The sequence below is a fragment of the Maylandia zebra genome, linkage group LG3 (genome assembly GCF_041146795.1).
Source record: "Maylandia zebra isolate NMK-2024a linkage group LG3, Mzebra_GT3a, whole genome shotgun sequence".
NCBI lineage: Eukaryota > Metazoa > Chordata > Actinopteri > Cichliformes > Cichlidae > Maylandia > Maylandia zebra.
In genome coordinates, this window is record NC_135169.1 from 54144501 (window position 1) to 54160118 (window position 15618).

The window sequence follows — 15618 nt, forward strand, 5'->3', positions numbered from 1 at the left end:
AGAATTTACGCCAGTGTCCTGTTATATTTTAGATAGCAAGGAGCAGACGGCCGAGGTTATTAAACTCCACAAAGACAGCGGTGATGCAAATCTGAAGGCGAGACCGTCCCATTTCACAGCCTCGCACTTCCAGCCTTTTCAGTCTTTGAAGGACCCGGCCCACGTAGACCGCGAATACCGGGTCCTCCGAAGGATGCAGCCAACGTTTTGGGACAAAGCTAGTGTGTGATGTTCTTTCAGTGTTGCACTTTGTAGACGCTCCCTGAGCACTGGTCTCACAGCCAGCTGCACATAGAGACCAGTGTTGTTAGTCCAGGTCAGAAGATGACTTGTTGGAATGAAAATGAGCTTGTAGTTTGTCTGCTTTAATAATGTGACTGGAAAAAGGTGTTGGACTTCAAATATGTCCATTTCTTTCACACTTCACCTTTAAAAGTGAAGCCTTGTGGTTCCTGGAAGGAAAAACACGACTTTTTCAAGTCTTTGTCCTGTTTTTATGATAAATGTACGACTTTAATGTGAAACATTCAGAGTTTTTTCTCTTGTTGTGTTTGTTTGAAGCTGCTTCCTGTTGGCTTCAGCTGTTTGGAGTTTCCATTTTCTAAACTTCTACATTCTGAACCTTCTTCAGCTCTGAACAGATGATGAAACACTGAATGATTTCAAGCTCACACTTTGTCTAATAAACTTACATCTTTCATTCTTTATACAGATTGATGAGCTGTGGTTTGTCAGAGATCAGCTGTGATTATCTGGCAGCAGCACTGAAGTCCAACCCCTCCCATCTGAGACAGCTGGACCTGAGTAGGAACAACAAGCTGCAGGATTCAGGAGTGAAGCATCTGTGTGGTTTCCTGGAGAGTCCAGGATGTGGACTTGAAACTCTGAGGTCAGTCAGCATGTTTTAGTTGTGCTGAGATGAATATGATGTGAAAATTGTGCTGACACTAAACTGCAGACATCAGGCTGATATTATACTGATCCACACTGAGGATCTTCATGGTAAAGTCTGTTTTCTTCTTCTCTGGTTTAGTCCATTGACTGCAGCAGAACAATGTTCACATTTCAAACCTTCAAAGAAGAAGAAAAATCCTCCACTGGATAATTCACTATGAAACTCTCCAACTCTTCATTCCACCTTAAAGTCTGTCTGACACTGAAATCCAAAGCAAAATGTGCGTTTGCTTTACAGACAGCAGTCCAACACAAACATACACACATCATCCAAAACACAGTCCAACATCCAAATCTCCTCCACTGCCAGCATGAATGATGGGAAAGAGAAGGAGGAACACTCTGACATTCAGGGTTAGAATGAGTTTCATGAAGCAGACTGTGAAGATCAAAGCTGCATTAGAAAGCTTACATGAATGAATGAGTGGACAGAAGTGGACAGAGATCATCTGAAGCACTTCAAAGGCTTTAAATCAGCACATTTCTCTTTATTCTTTATCAACTCTGTTAGTTTCTCTCAGTTTTCTGTGGAATGAAGCTAACAGCAGGCTAATAAGATGCTGACCAATAGGTTTCTATTAAAGGTTGTAATTTGTATATGAAAAAGTGCTTTGGCTCAGTAGGGATCAGCTTACAGGTAGAATACAGCTGCTGGATGGGATTAGCATGTCATAGCTATCTACCAAACTGCTAACTGGGGGATTTCAGGCCATCTATGGATCATTTTTGCTAACTGTTTATTCAGCTTAGGCTCACAGGGCTGCAGCCTGTGCCCTAGCTGTCATAGGGCAAGAGGCGTGGTCCACCTGCACAGGTGAGCAGTCCATCACAGGGCCAACAGAGAGAGACAGAGAAGCACTCTCTCACATCCACACCTACAGCCAATTTAGAAGCACCAATGAACCTAAGCAGCATTTCATTGGATTGTGGGAGAACATCCAACCTCCACAGAAAGGCCAACAAGCTTCAACCTACAACCTTCTTGCTTTAAGGCACTAGTGCGAACCACTTTTCCCCATTTCAGCCCAAATCCTGCATCTTCCTGTTTCTGACTCCAGGCCAGCTCCACTAACACTTTCTCATCAGACACTGCCACCTAGTGGAGGAAGTCTTAGTTCCATTTGAAGCTTCAGATGACAGTTAGTTCCTTTACAAAGAGGTGGAGGTGGTGGGGCCACAGCACCATCATCACTGAGTGCCATAGGACACTTAACCTTTGTTTCCATATGCTGGGAACTTCCTGTTGTTCCAAGGAGGACTGGAAAATGTGTGAAAATCTCCCAGTCAGTTCCTCACAGCACACTTCAATCATTTCCCTCCCACAGCATCAGGACCAGGGCTTTTTCTCTCTTTGGTCCCACTAAGAGATTTCCACACAAACACCTCATCAGTGGGACTCTCAGAGCTACCAGCCCTTTGCTACAATCACAAAGCTCTTCATTGAAATCAATGATATCAAAGCTGGAATCAAATGAGTCCAAGTCTTCTGCTGATTCAGCATCACATTCATCTTTGCTCCTTGTTCTGCATCCCCACCATGGACTTCATTCCTTTCCAAGCCAGCCTTGAGTGTCCTTTATTCAGCTCATCCTCTGCTTTACTTTTACACCTGATTTTAGCTGCTTTATCTCTCTTTCAACAAGTTTCTGTGCCTCAATCTTTTTCTTCTCTCCCTCATAACAAGACAGCTTCTTCTGCCTGAGAACATGTTGGAGTGATTTACTAATCCAGGGCTGCTTATTGGGGAAAATACTTCCTGTTTCCAAAGTAATCCCCATTTTTCCCAGAAAGAAATGTAAGTAGAAATCGATGATCTAAGTGAGAACATGAGCCTTTAAAAAGTCCCAGTGGGTGCAGTCAAAGCAGTCCCTCAGTCCCAGTATATAGTCTTTGGTCCAGACTGGAACAACTGTGTGCCCAGTTTGAGCTCTCTTCGGTCCTGTGACCTGACAGACCCAGAGGGGCCATCACATCACATTTAGAAGCTCCCCTAATGGAGCCACAACACATGTCCAACACTTAGTCTGTCTTGTTGGACCAACTGGAAGAAATGATTCAAGGACTTAGTCACAGAACAGAGATTCAAATCTCCAAAATCCAACTGGCTGCATCAGGACATATAGTCTGAAACTCTGCACAGTTTCCTGTTTGAAGCTGCTTCCTGTTGGCTTCAGCTGTTTGGAGTTTCCATTTTCTAAACTTCTACATTCTGAACCTTCTTCAGCTCTGAACAGATGATGAAACACTGAATGATTTCAAGCTCACACTTTGTCTAATAAACTTACATCTTTCATTCTTTATACAGATTGATGAGCTGTGGTTTGTCAGAGATCAGCTGTGATTATCCGGCAGCAGCACTGAAGTCAAACCCCTCCCATCTGAGACAGCTGGACCTGTGGGGAAACAACCTGAAGGATCCAGATGTGAAGCAGCTGTCTGATCTTCAGAGTCCAGACTACAGACTGGAGACTCTGGTGTAAGTAGAGTGATGGAGTGAGTGGGTGGTGCTGTCAGCAGTATTGTACTAAACACAGTCAGTATGAAACAAAGATCCAGTGTTTCCTGTAAAGCTGCAGCTTCTCAGTGAAGCTGTGAGAGGAGAATGGTGACAGGCTTCAGGATTGGACACAAACACTTCCTGTTTCTGACCTTTATGGTCACCATAGTAACGGCTGACACGCTCTGATCAAACACTGTCAACAGCCAATCAGCTCTCTGAACAAAGCAGCACGCAGACCAATGACTGCATTCGTTTCCAAGTTTAAAGCAGTGAAGAACACAGTCTGTAGGTGAGGAAGAATTTAGTGAGAGCAGATGTTTGGATGGAATTCCTCCAGTCAATCCACACTGAGGATTGTTATGGATTCAAATATTGGGGATGGAGACAAGATGAAAAACCAAAAGAACAACACTGGTCCGGTCGGGTTCAGTCAAACACACGCGCAGGAGATAAACACCGTACGCAGACAGCATCAGATCTCAAAAATGGTGGAGCATTGCTCAAACTCTTATAGCCTCTCGTAGCCCCCACCTAATCATAAAAGCCTAAACATTCACACTCTCTCTCACACGGCGCCTAAGCTACGACCTTGGCTCCCTGTTTATCTGCTCCTGCTGAGATGGGGCAGGAAACTCCAGCATGTTCTGTTCTCTTCTAATCAGACAAATAAGATGATGACTTTCTGCAAACAGTATTTTCTTATAACTTAGCAGTATAATGCATCATAAAACAACATCATTCATTCACAATAAAGCAGCAGTCTAATGTAATGCAAATCAATCTAACAAATGCAATAGTTATCAGCTTCTTCTAATTCAGGAGAATAATGCAAACTAAAACTACATAATAATTCACAATCTTTAATTAGGGGTATAACATGGCATAAAATAATATTATAACCCAACAGGATCTTCATGGTAAAGTCTGTTTTCTTCTTCTCTGGCTAGGCTTAGTACCCCATTAATCAGTTGTGTTTTAACATTGCTCTCTGCAGGGTTGATGACAAGACTTTTAAATCTTCCATAGACAAAACCAGTGAGTACTGAGACTCTGTGTCACATTCATCACTATTTCATCAACAGCATATCACATGAAAGCTCGTTTGTGCTTATTTCATTCTGCAAAAATCTATAAATTATGGAGGTTTTTAAGGATGTGTTTTTAGGTACTGGTTTTGGTCAAAATATTTTAATACTTTAAAATCTTTTTAGTGAGTGAGAAGGCTGCAGCTGAAGAAGATGGTGGGTCCTTAAGGAAGAAAGAGAAATCCCTCACAGACAGTTTGTATTTGATCAGAAAACCACTAAAAAACTAATATGATTGTAAACAGCACCAGTTAGAGTTCCAGGAAATCCTGACATATTCGATGTTTGTCTCTCATCAGGTGACTCTGAGGTCAGACTGAATCCAGACTCATTAGACACAGAGCTTGATTTGTCTAAGGATGACATAAAGCACATTAAGGTGAGAGAAAAGCATGTGGATCTGATTGTCTTGTGACACAAAAAAGAGGCCTTCAGCACAGAAATTGTGTCAGGTGTGTTAAAGCACAGGGCAGACAACCAGTCAGGTAGAGCTGGGCGATATGAGAATTTTTCATATCACGATATGTTTTTTTCATTTCAGGCGATAAGGATATCTATCACGATATAAGCCAAATAACTATATTTGTAAGATTTAAATGTGCCGTTGCTCACAAGTAAAATGTGAAATAATCAGCAGCTTGTTTTTATTTAAATATTTATTTCCCATAATAAGTTCAACAGGGTAGATGTACTTAAGGAACATGAGACTTTTTCAGATAAATAAAGGCAAATATTGCAAACTACACAAAAGGCAGCCGCTAAAGCGTTTAAGTTTCAAAATAGAACAAACGAAACAGACTAAATTGTCAATTCCACTTAGAAACAAAATATTAATTCTAAAAATAAATCTTAGTTTGTTTTACAGAAGAACAGACAAAACTGACTAACTTTTGTCAATATCAAATAAACTGAGAACTAAAAGGAAATTCTCAATCTCTCCTTGTTGTATAGCTGAGCTTTTCAAACAGTTTTAACAGTTACTTTAGTCTGACAAAAGCCGAATGACGAATTAGCGCTTCCAGTCAGAGACTGAGGCTACGTCCACACGTACACGGGTATTTTTGAAAACGGAGATTTTCCGTTTTCGTTTTAAAAAATAATCCCGTCCACACATAAAGGCAGAAATGAAGGAAAACGCTATGAACATGCCAAAGCAGCAGGTGGCGCTAGATTCCTAACCGTGCAGAAATGTTGGCCAATCAGAAGTCTAGAAGCCTCGGTGGGAAAAAGTAAACAAAGCTGGGGCATAGAAGCAGAACCGAGTCGTATGTGTGGACGAACAGTAACTGTGTGTATATGTAAGCATTTAAACACTGCAGAGAGTAGAATTAACAGTAACAGTATTGTAGAAATTCATTTCACCGAAACAATAACGTGGCGCACAGTGTGACGCATGCTCCAGTTTATTGTATTTCCAGACTTGCTTTCGGCACAATTTACAGTGCACGCTACTCTGTTTTTTGTCAGACCTGAAATAGCCGAAATACCTTCACACTACGGAACTTCTTTGGCTCTTCCGTTTGACAATCTCTCCGGCATTGGAACCATCATCTGTTTTCTCTTCGGTCACGCTCGGTTGATTTTTCTAGTCGGCACACTCATTTCCTCCATTACGCGCTGGCTGCTTCCCAAACAAACACACGTGTGGCTTGGCACTTGTGCTGTACGTAACAAGTCACGCGACGTGACGCTGCGGCTGTGATTGGTTCGGCTCTGCGCTACTTAATTTGGATTGGCTGACCTTTTTTTTTTTTTTTTTTTAAAGAGGACAAGAGATGCGAGGTCTATCGCGATAGCTTAATTTCTCTATCGAGTAAAAGTTATATCGCGATACATATCGTTATCGTTCTATCGCCCAGCTCTACAGTCAGGTTTAAGATTCTGTGTCATTGTCAGTATGTTACTCGCAGTTTTGAAAGTGTGTACAGATAACACCTGATGTGTACTCTGTGTGCCTAGGGGCACACGCCACTAGCTGTGTGGTCCAGCTATGTTTCTACCCTCACCTATGGCCACGAGCTGTGGGTAGTGACTGAAAGAACGAGGTTGCGAATACAAGCGGTGGAAATGAGCTTCCTCCGAAGGGTGGCTGGCCTCTCCCTTAGAGATAGGGTGAGAAGTTCGGCCATCCGGGAGGGGCTCAGAGTAGAGCCGCTGCTCCTCCACATCGAAAGGAGCCAGCTGAGGTGGTTTGGGCGTCTGACAAGGATGCCCCCTGGGTGCATCCTGGGTGAGGTGTTTGGGCATGTCCCACCGGGAGGAGGCCCCGGGGCAGACCCAGGACACGCTGGAGAGATTATATCTCTCGGCTGGCCTGGGAATGCCTTAGTGTTCCCCCGGATAAGCTGGAGGAGGTGGCTGGGGAGAGGGAGGTCTGGGCTTCTCTGCTTAGGCTGCTGCCCCTGCAGCCCCGGATAAAGCGGAAGAAGATGGATGGATGATGGATGGATGGGTGTACTCTGTATAGTTTGTTCACTGTTTACTTGTTTATTGCTGCTTTAAACAGCTGATGTATTTCCTCTCTGAATTCCAGCCTCCATCAAGCTTCACCCCTCAAGTACAAACTGAATCCACACACATCTCCTACAGGTGCTTCTAATTTCACATTAGGTTGATAACATGTATGTAATGATGTGACAAGACGCGTGATACAGCTGGAGGTGATCAGACCTCAGCTCATACAGGCTGGTTGGAGTGCTTCAGCCCTTCTGTGTCCTACAGGTTCAGGTGTCCTGGTCCAGGTGTGTTCCAGTGTACTCTGACCAGACTAGTGTTTGTTATGGCTCAGGAGGCGGAGCTGTTGTACAGGACTGTCCAATGGGATGAGAGCCTCCTTCAATCAGCTGGAAAAACAGCTGCAGGGCCGCTGTTTAACATCACATGCTCTGAGGATGCAGTCTGGGAGCTCCACCTGCCACACTGTGAAACAAAGGAGGGTGAGCACTGTGCTGTGAAACATCTGTGTTACTGTGTGGTGCTCAGCTAATATGAACTGTTCTTTATCATACAAATAACCACAATGCAGTTTATTTATAACAAAAAAGGATGGAGGTGAACTTGTTTGCAGGAGATGTAATCCTCAGATAAGGTGAGAAGTAAATCTGAACTCTCAGAATGAAAAGCTCTTTCCTTTCACAGCGCTGTGTGTTGATGGCCTGCTGTCTGTTGCCCACATCTCTGATGATGGGATGAGCATCTTGGAGCCGCTGGAGATCACTGCCACCCATGTGGTTGTGAAGGTTCCTCACCTCTCTGGGTGGGGCGTCATCTGGGATGATTTTAAGCGGCTCCTGAACATAACAGTAAATGGCCAAGTTCTGCTTTTCTTCCGACCTTCAGAGACAGAACCTGCACAAATCAACGTGTTTCTACTCCAGGAAAATATCCCATTGTCAGAGGTAAATAGTTTCATCATCTTCACTCTGTAGTCCTCTCAGAATCCAAATGATTCTCAGCAGCTTTCTGATAATAAACTAAAGTTATGTACAGGTGTACTGGTCACTCCACTCTGATTACCTGAGACAAAGAGTCGGGCTCCATTTAACTTTTCTTACCCACATTGTTGACCAATCACTGCTCTTCTTTATTCACTCCCAGTAATGACCCTAAGCTGTGAACATTTGATGTTTGTGACCCATAATGTCAGATCTGACACTTCACTGATAAAAATAAAATCATGGAGCTTTTTTTTCTCTGCAAAGCTATTCTATCTCAAGAATGATTGTTTTTGATTCATACTGACACATGATATTCTACACCTGATATGTTTAAATGAGCTCTACAGGTGAATAGACTTATTAACGTTACCAGCATAATAAACTGTCCTGTCACTGCAGGTGTCTGCCCAACAACACGATGATGCTAAATACATCCAGACCCCTGCTGACTGTCTTTTCAGCTTCGGTCAAAGGTACAGTGTCCACTGTGAACCTGAGAGCAGGATAATACAGCCGAAGGTGAGTCAGCAGTTAGAAACTATATGCTGCTGAAATGAAATGAAAGTCCTGGATAACCCACTCGTCATGAAAATGGCACCTTTCTGTTGTTGTTTAGCAAACACAGTTTCGCTCAAAGTCTGGCCCAAATTACCATCCAACATTTCAAGTTTTCCTGAGTACAAATTCAGGGTTTGTGACTCTGATAGTCAAAGACCAAGAGGGGAATGAAATCTGGAAATCATCTGTTTGCCTGCCAGGTAAGATTCCTGCCAAATACCAGCAGAAATTACCCTACAAACTTTTTATTTTATATTTTATAAAACTTCAACTGAAATCATACTTCTCTTTTCATCCTCAGTTCAGAGTGCTGTTAAATGTCTATCTTTCTTTGTTCCTTCAGCACCAAGAACAGAAACCTTAATGAGAAATGTCCCAGATGAGTCCGGAGTCCCGGCAGACGAGAGGCTGCTCACAGTTCGCTCACAGTTTATTGACAGAGTGTCTGAACCTGTTTTAAAAAAACTTCTGGATAAACTCCTGGAGCAGCATGTTATCAATGATCGGGAGATGGAATCAGTCAGATCACAGCAGAGCAAAGCAGATAAAGCACGAGATGTTATTGACACAGTGCGACGAAAAGGAAGTATAGCCACCTCACTTCTGATCGCTGCTCTCTGTGAGGAGGATCCATGCCTTTTCACAGAGCTGAACTTAAGATAAGACAGATTTCTAATAAATCTCAAAGACCACTGACAGTGTCATTATTGTGATCTTCATGTGTGTGTTGGAAACTGGACTTTAGTTCTTATTAAAACCTGGACTCTGACTAGAAGCTGAGCAGGACATTGGATGGACTGAAGCAGAGTCTGGGACCTCAGTAAGTCTCTGAGCTGCTCATTATTAGTGCACAAACCAGGAAATATGTGAAGCTCCAACCTGTAGATGCTGAACCACATCTACAGGTTGAAGAGCAACACCTCAAGTTATCTGTGACCGGCGTCTGTTTCCAACAATATAACTGAAGCTGTTTTTACCTTTAATGCTGGAATAACATGTTGAATCACATGATCAGTGTTTACAATCTGATTACTGAGGTTCTCGTCTGTGCTAGCTTCTGCTCTGAGCAGCATTTTGTGTTTCTGCCTGTATAAATAAAGTTTTGCTGTTTGCTTTCTTATGCTGGAGTTTGAATTCGTGTTTTTAAACAGTTTGAGCTTCCTGTTCGTGTAACCCGTTCATGTGTTACACCCGTCATTGCGTTGTGTTCTGGCGTGAAAGTAAGAGGCAGGAGACAGCACTTGGGTCTTTGGCTCTTTACTGCACATCTGCAACACAGAAATAAGTGTCTGATCTGTGTGTGTCACGCGACTGCCAGTACACCTCTCCTCCGGCCATGCTGAAAGGAGCTGTGCCTGCAGCTTCATTAACACCACAATAATATAATAAATCTAATACAACAAATTGTTTTAAAACATTAACTTAAGCTCTCAAAAACAAAAAGCATAAAATAAATAACATGTCACTGAAAAATCATTAAAAACAACTTATAAGAACAATAAACAAAATAATTCAAAATCAAATAAACAGTCAGATAAATACAATTCAATAACCAGGACCCAATATTCTAGTGCTTATAGTTCAAACATTATACGTCAGTACAATTATATTAATAACCGCCATCCAACAGGCAATATAACACTGTACTTATAAAAACAATGAATGAAAGACTGCATCTCCAAAACATAAGAACATCTCCATACCTGCAACACAGAAATAAGTGTCTGATCTGTGTGTGTCACGCGACTGCCAGTACACCTCTCCTGATGAGCAGAGTGAAGCTGACCCCCCACCCACTTGAAACGTAAAGGCAAATAGGCGGAGCGGTTAGTGCTACGTTTGTGCAGATTTGTGCAGGTAAAATTAGCGTTTGTGCTGCTACAGTATCTGAGATATAATGATTTTAATTATTACGGCCTACGCTGTATAACACCAGTGTCTGTGGCAGTGAGTTTCAGCAGCTGTGGAGTTTTGCACTTTTTCTAGGCTTGCTGCATATTAACTTTTATTAGTTTACACTTTAGTAACACAATTTATTCAGCGGAAAGGTTGATATTTCTTTTGTTACTAGTGCAGAAACGTACACAAGGTAGGCTAAAGTTTTTATTTTTTCTGTGGCAAAACTGAGTTTCATGTGAAGTGATTCACGTATACCTAAATTATTATTATTTTTTACATACCCAGTTGGCCTCTATGATTTTGTTTTGAATTATATATGTTCATTATTATTAATGTAGCTGTCTCAGAAAAAATGAAGTGTTTGCTTTGATAGATTGTTACCTACGTGTAGAAAACTGAATATTCCACAGCACTTAGGCGAGGGATCTTCAACCTGCGGCTCTAAAGCAACATGTGGCTCTCCGGCCCCTCCACTGTGGCTCTTATAAGACCAAGTAAGTCATTTTTTTATTATAAAGACAACAAGAAAGGGTTCTGTTAACAGTTTTTTTTTTTTTTATGAAATATCTGCATTGACTATTCATTGAATCTACAAGGCTTTTAAAAGTGATTTAATGTTTCTTAGGTTCAAATCTGTTTACTGTAATTTTCAAGTTGGTTGCCCATCTTTCCTAATTTTCAATTATTATGGAAAGGATGCTCGTAGCTGGCTTCATTTTAACAAATACTTTTTTCCGTTATAAAGCTTTGATGATTCATTGTCTTATCAAATCTAAAAATAAACATTTTTATTTACATTTCCATAGCTTACACGATATAACAACTCATTTTCTAGATATTTATAGGCTCTTTCTTTTTTTAGGCTCTAGACAGGTTTTGTAGCAGCAGGGGGGAAAGGGGCCCTTTGAAATGAAAAGGATGCTGACCCCTGACTTAAGCCACCAGGTAAACACAAAAGAAATACTGGAAAATTATTGACAGAAAAATGGAACGGTTACTTTCAAGGCTATGGGTGAAGGTGACTTGGTGTGTAAAAGCAAATATACATCAGACTGACAAAGAAAAGAGTGTTAAAAGATTTTTAATTTAGAACTTTAACTTTATGTGCAAAACTGAACTTACTGATAACACACACTAGCCATTTGAACACATGTAACTGTAATGAACCAAATAAAACAGGAAAATGCAGGCAGCACTCAATATACTGTGTATAACACAGCATGGGGTTGTATTTTTTTCTTTTCAGATGCTCCTGTCACTCCATTTCCCAGGTCATCATAGCACTCCCACACACATGGAGCTCTCCTGCAGTATGCAGTGTAATGCCCCAAACCATCAGTGGTCATCTTTCCATGGAAAGCAATTAATGCCCTCAAAGTGAACGACTTTCCTTGGAGAACCAGGTTGGAGGGAAATTCATTCAGTGGAAATTCTGTTTGATTTGCAAGGTCAGTATCAATCCACACAATATCTCCAATGTTGTAGCTGTGAGTAACTGTCCCTGCACAGAGCTAATTTCCTGTGGTGCTGTCTTCTGTTTTGAATTCTGATGGACACAGAGATGGATTGGAGAGTGGCCTGAGGCAGGTAGACTCAGGTAGGCCAAGTCCTGCTTCCACAGCCGTGCCAAGATGAGCCATACCAGACTCTTTGAGGACAGAGATGGCAGGAGAAACAAATGGCACTTCCCTTGTCATCCCTTTGCTGAGGTAGCAGTGCTGTGAAGAGCAGTGTTTGGTAAAATAAACACTTGAGATGTTCCTCATTGTCTTAGCAATTACAGCGGAGATATTGCACTGAGCATCGATTTGGATCGCAGCAGACCTCAACGAGACAGCTTCAAACATTACACTAAGCAGCTCTGCTCTCCTTCTGTAGGTTTGTTGGGTCACACCATCTGTGGCAATGGCTTTCACCAGCTGCAGGACTGGGTTTTCACTGTCTTTCAGAACAGCATTTTGAAATGTGGAGCTGTCACAGAAGGCACAACATAAGCACTGAAAAAATGCATCAAATGCACAGGTATTGAGCACAGAGATTGTCGATTCCCCTAATCTAATAGGCTGATGGAGGTTTCCATTTTTTAATAATCCCACTTTCACTCTTTTGGCCCCAAAAGTTTCATCTGCATGGAGCCATTCGGTACATGAAGAGAGGTAGGAAGTCCTCTTCCTTTTTTTGGGTGGAACAGCTAGGCCCCTCCAGTTCTCAACTGCATCCCCATCAACCGGAAGAAGGTTTGTGGTAGCATCAGATCCCACAAATGGGTGAGCATCCATTTTTATTTTGTCTTCTGCATTGTGAGTCGTCATGGATCCAGAATTGGCATCTGTGACTTTCAGTGATCCCACCGTTGCCTCATCTTTGACCTTTTCTTTTGCAGAACAAATCCGCATATTTCCCTCGATGAAGGAAAGATGACGAGCAATGAAGCGATCGACTCGAAGAGGCAAGTTGTCATGTTTGAAAAGGCCATGTTTTATGTTTTTGAAATCAGCTTCAACAGTGGCTGAACTTGCTGTGATGCTGGTGCTTTGGAAGAGAGGGACCATTATTCCTGTCCAGAGTGGCAAGTAACTTGCCAGTCTTATTATATGAGGAATAATCTCAGGGAGAAAGTGAATATTATCTCTATCCCCATTTGCTGCAGCAAGTGACCTGCTCTCCTCACATATTTCTGTTACCCACTGTCGTAGGTCAGTCTGGATCTCATCCACTGAATCCACTCTCTCACTTTCCTCCGTCTGTTCATCTGGAATGATGATGGAGTCTTGAGAAATTTGGGCTTTCAAGTATTTCTTGCACCTTTCTGAAGGAAGAGGTGCTCCAGAACTGTCATCACCTTCTGCCTCACTGAGGGCCACAACAGTGATAGCATGTAGGAGCTGTTTTGCATGGTCCAAACATTGAGACTGAAGAGGTTTTGCTAATGACCTGACAAAGAAATCTTTAACACGATGTGTTTTCTTCTTCAGGCAATCCCACTGGCATATCATCTTGATGCAGTGCGCAACATCAACCCTGATATAACAAGGGGGGAGTTTGGCAGACTGGGTTCCAAGAAGGACATGAAAGCATTCATTAAGGTAGGACTTCAGATCAGGATGAGGAGTGAAAGCCTTGACCAGAGCTCCCAGAATTGCCAGAGAAAAGTCACTCACAGCATACTTTGGCACAGGTGCACCTGCACGAATCCATTCTGTCAACCAGTTTGCGATGGCATTAACATCATGTTTCTCTGACAGCATTTGCACCACTGGGACACTGGGGCAATTGTTTTCTTTCAGAATACCTTGATAAAGGAAGATATGGCCAGATTTGCCATTTGGTCTCAGCAGTTTTTTCACAACTGAACCGGTTGCATCAAAACACACAGTTGGGGGAGATTTTTTTGACAATGTCTTATAAACATGCATCTGTGTTTGACTCCAGTAGTGACAGAAAAACTTGTCCAGTCCAATATCTCGGATGCTACCACTGTGAGGAACACTATATTTTAACAATTGCAGAGATGCAATGGGGTCCTTATCTCCTAATTCCAAGTCTTTTCTCTCTTGTTTGGCTTTTCGCAGAGTGGCCAAATTTGGAAGGTGGCTTGGCTCAGGATCTCCAACATCCATCAGATCTGCTGCCCTCGCTGACCTCCATACAGCCGGTTCCATTCTGCCCTCACACAGCTCTTTAGCGATCTGTTCACGCAGGTTTCCAGACATGAACCGCTTGGAGTGGCCAGTGTGCAGGGAGAAATCTGTATTTCTCATGAAACACTGGAGCACCATTGGACTATTAATTGCTGGCTGTCTGTCACATGACATTTCTAACTGGCCATGACACTCCTTACAGTCGCCTCTGATGTCCAGATAATTATTGTTGACAGTTGGATGGACCTTTGCTCTACGGAACACAAGTGTACATGTATTTTTGATCTTCTTCCATATAAGATCGTTGATGATATGAGTCCAAGTGCCAGGTTTCAAAATTGTGTATTCCCTTTTTAGGGTAGGAGAAAACTTGTCATTGTATTCAACCTTTTCAGGAATAAATTTAACCCAGTCCTCAAAAGGGACTTCTAGTTCAAAAGCTTGACAGTTTTCTTGTCCAGGAGAAATCCAATGTGAATCTAACTCTCCTTCACTATTACTTTCCTGATCACTGATTTCCAAAGCTGACCAGATGTTGTGTCTATTTAGCTTCACAAACGTGTACAGGGCCTTTGCTGACATCTTGTCTTCTAGCTGCTGACTCAGCTCTTTCCAGACTGATGCAGCTGGAGTGGCTATTTTGCCATTTTGGACTATGGCCTCTTTTGAATTGCAAAGAACTGCAAAAATGGAAACCTTGTCTACAGATGGCTTTCGAGGCATCTAAAAAAAAAACACACTATGATTATGATGGAGCAAAATGTGATTTCTGAACTATATACACAGCCAGGAGCAACCCCTCCCCCAAGTTCTCCACCAATCTACACTTTCATATTTTGTGGAATTATTGTTTTTAAGATGGAGCTATTGAATTTGTGAGTTTATTAAATTGAGTCTGAGTATTTAACCCATGTACTGTACAGCACTTTAGTCCAGTGTGCTACATGTTTTAAAGTGCTTTAGAAACTTTTTTCTTGGACATTTTTGAAAATGTTTAACATTGAAAAAAAATCCTTTTGATCCAGATAGTTAGCTATATCATGTATTAACTCAGTAACTAAAACCTCAGTATTTTAAATGTAAGCTTACCTTGTTCAGAAATCAGATGAACGCTGTTCTAAGAATCCTTCAGACACAGTAATGCCAAATAATAGTTTTTTCTGCCAGAAAATGTGTATTTGATGCAAAAGACTGCTAGCTTGTTCGTTTCTCAAAAAGTGTTCATGGGAGTGTAAAAGGTTCAAATGTAGTTTTCAATAAAGTTTTTTTAATCCACTCTAAAAAAAATAAATACTCAAGCATTTGCATCGTGGTTTTATGAACAAAAAGTGATTGAAGTAAAGAAATTGAAGTTAAAAAAAAATACACTCATTACAAATTTAGCTGATTAAATACAACAAGAGGGTTTTTTTAACAGAACTTTATTGAACAAGTGAACACACAAAGTGAAAGGTCATTTGAAAAAGACATTTTTCAGCAGTAAACCATAACAGGATATCTCAAATCATAGCAGCACAAACGCTAATTTTACCTGCACAAATCAG

General features: G+C 41.7%; 2 protein-coding genes across 4 annotated transcripts in view; both read left to right on the plus strand.

The window, feature by feature from the left end:
• Positions 1–617: 617 nt before the first annotated feature.
• LOC112432286 (nacht, lrr and pyd domains-containing protein 1b-like) lies at positions 618–9654 on the plus strand. Of its 3 annotated transcripts, none has more exons than XM_076882467.1 (11): positions 618–889; positions 3260–3430; positions 4449–4489; positions 4666–4734; positions 4839–4918; positions 7073–7128; positions 7261–7475; positions 7678–7937; positions 8376–8495; positions 8593–8734; positions 8878–9654. In XM_076882467.1, the coding sequence occupies exons 1-11, from the start codon at positions 717–719 to the stop codon at positions 9195–9197; spliced, it is 1647 nt and encodes a 548-aa protein (XP_076738582.1). In that variant the 5' UTR covers positions 618–716; the 3' UTR covers positions 9198–9654. The 3 variants fall into 3 exon arrangements, with proteins under 3 accessions (XP_076738582.1, XP_024656591.2, XP_076738583.1); XM_024800823.2 differs by having other exon boundaries at positions 4666–4695; XM_076882468.1 differs by lacking the exon at positions 3260–3430 and having other exon boundaries at positions 620–889.
• A 649-nt stretch (positions 9655–10303) lies between these two features.
• The window catches only part of LOC143416825 (ribonuclease inhibitor-like), a 240357-nt gene continuing 235042 nt past the window's right edge, over positions 10304–15618 (plus strand). The window contains exon 1 of the mRNA XM_076882477.1: positions 10304–10391. The gene's annotated coding sequence lies outside the window, so the exon portion shown is untranslated. The remainder of the gene's footprint in view (positions 10392–15618) is intronic.